Source organism: Acanthisitta chloris, unplaced genomic scaffold, assembly GCF_000695815.1.
Source record: "Acanthisitta chloris isolate BGI_N310 unplaced genomic scaffold, ASM69581v1 scaffold18354, whole genome shotgun sequence".
In the NCBI taxonomy this organism is placed as follows: Eukaryota; Metazoa; Chordata; class Aves; order Passeriformes; family Acanthisittidae; genus Acanthisitta; species Acanthisitta chloris.
Window position 1 is genome coordinate 2,531 of NW_008671289.1, and position 913 is coordinate 3,443.

A 913-nucleotide genomic window follows, 5' to 3' on the forward strand; every position below is an offset into this window, starting at 1 on the left:
CGTTAGGGCAGCAGGGAAGGGCCCATTCCCAGCAGGAAGCTGAGGGAGCCCTGGGAGCACTCACCATGCAGTAGGTGTGGACACAGAGCCCAGGGCAGACTGTCATGTCCCCACAGATGTTGAGGTCCACCTCTGCACGGCGACACAGCATGCATACTGGAGGGGGACAGTGCAAAGGGCACGAGGCATGAGCTGCTCTGTGGGACTGGGGAGGTGTCTCTGCAGCATGGCCCCAGGGCCCTGGGGAGCTGTGGGGAGGGAGAGTGCACTCACACCTGGCTTATTGCAGGCGGGGACCTGTTGCTCAGTTGCGGCCATGGAGCAGGTGGATGGCGAATTCCACAGCGGTGAAGCCTCTGTGCACCCAACGCTCCTGCAACAGCTCAGAGAAGGAAGATATTTGAGTTGCCACAGAGACACCTGGGTCCTCCCACTTACCTTTCTCCCTCATCAGCCTTGGGCAAGCTCCTTCTTCTCGGTCCTCTGCTCAGCTCCACAGAGCTCCAGAGAACAGAGCAGGTCCTCTGCAGGTCCTCTGCTCAGCTCTGCAGGTTGTCACCGAAGTGTGGTAGGACAGCCTTGGCACTGCTTCATACCTTAGACCTCGTGCTGTGACATCAGCAGGCACTGTGACAGCACCCATCTGAGTGCTCCCCCAGCAGCACCTTGGTGATGATGTCACCATGCTGGAAGGGGACATGGTCGGGACAGCTGAGCCCCTGCTCAGGGCACAGCCCACACCTCCTGCTGTCTGCTCAGGAGTTCAGCTGTGAGGTGCTGCTGCTGCTCCTGTGCCAGCGAAGCACAGGGCAGCTGGGCGTGACCTGTGTGGCATCTTGAGTTCTGCTTTGGCTTCCTTATTAAACTGTCTCAGCCCATGAAACTTTGCCCTATCACCAAGTGAGCCAAGCGT

The 913-nt window shown here is 59.1% G+C and overlaps 1 protein-coding gene across 1 annotated transcript in view; it reads right to left on the reverse strand.

Annotated features, from left to right (window-relative positions):
* Positions 1-151, reverse strand: part of LOC103801636 (PHD finger protein 7-like) — a 2,536-nt gene extending 2,385 nt beyond the window's left edge. Inside the window, exon 1 of the mRNA XM_009074059.1 lies at positions 65-151. Within this exon, the coding sequence (XP_009072307.1) occupies positions 65-151 (87 nt within the window). The remainder of the gene's footprint in view (positions 1-64) is intronic.
* Positions 152-913: the final 762 nt, after the last annotated feature.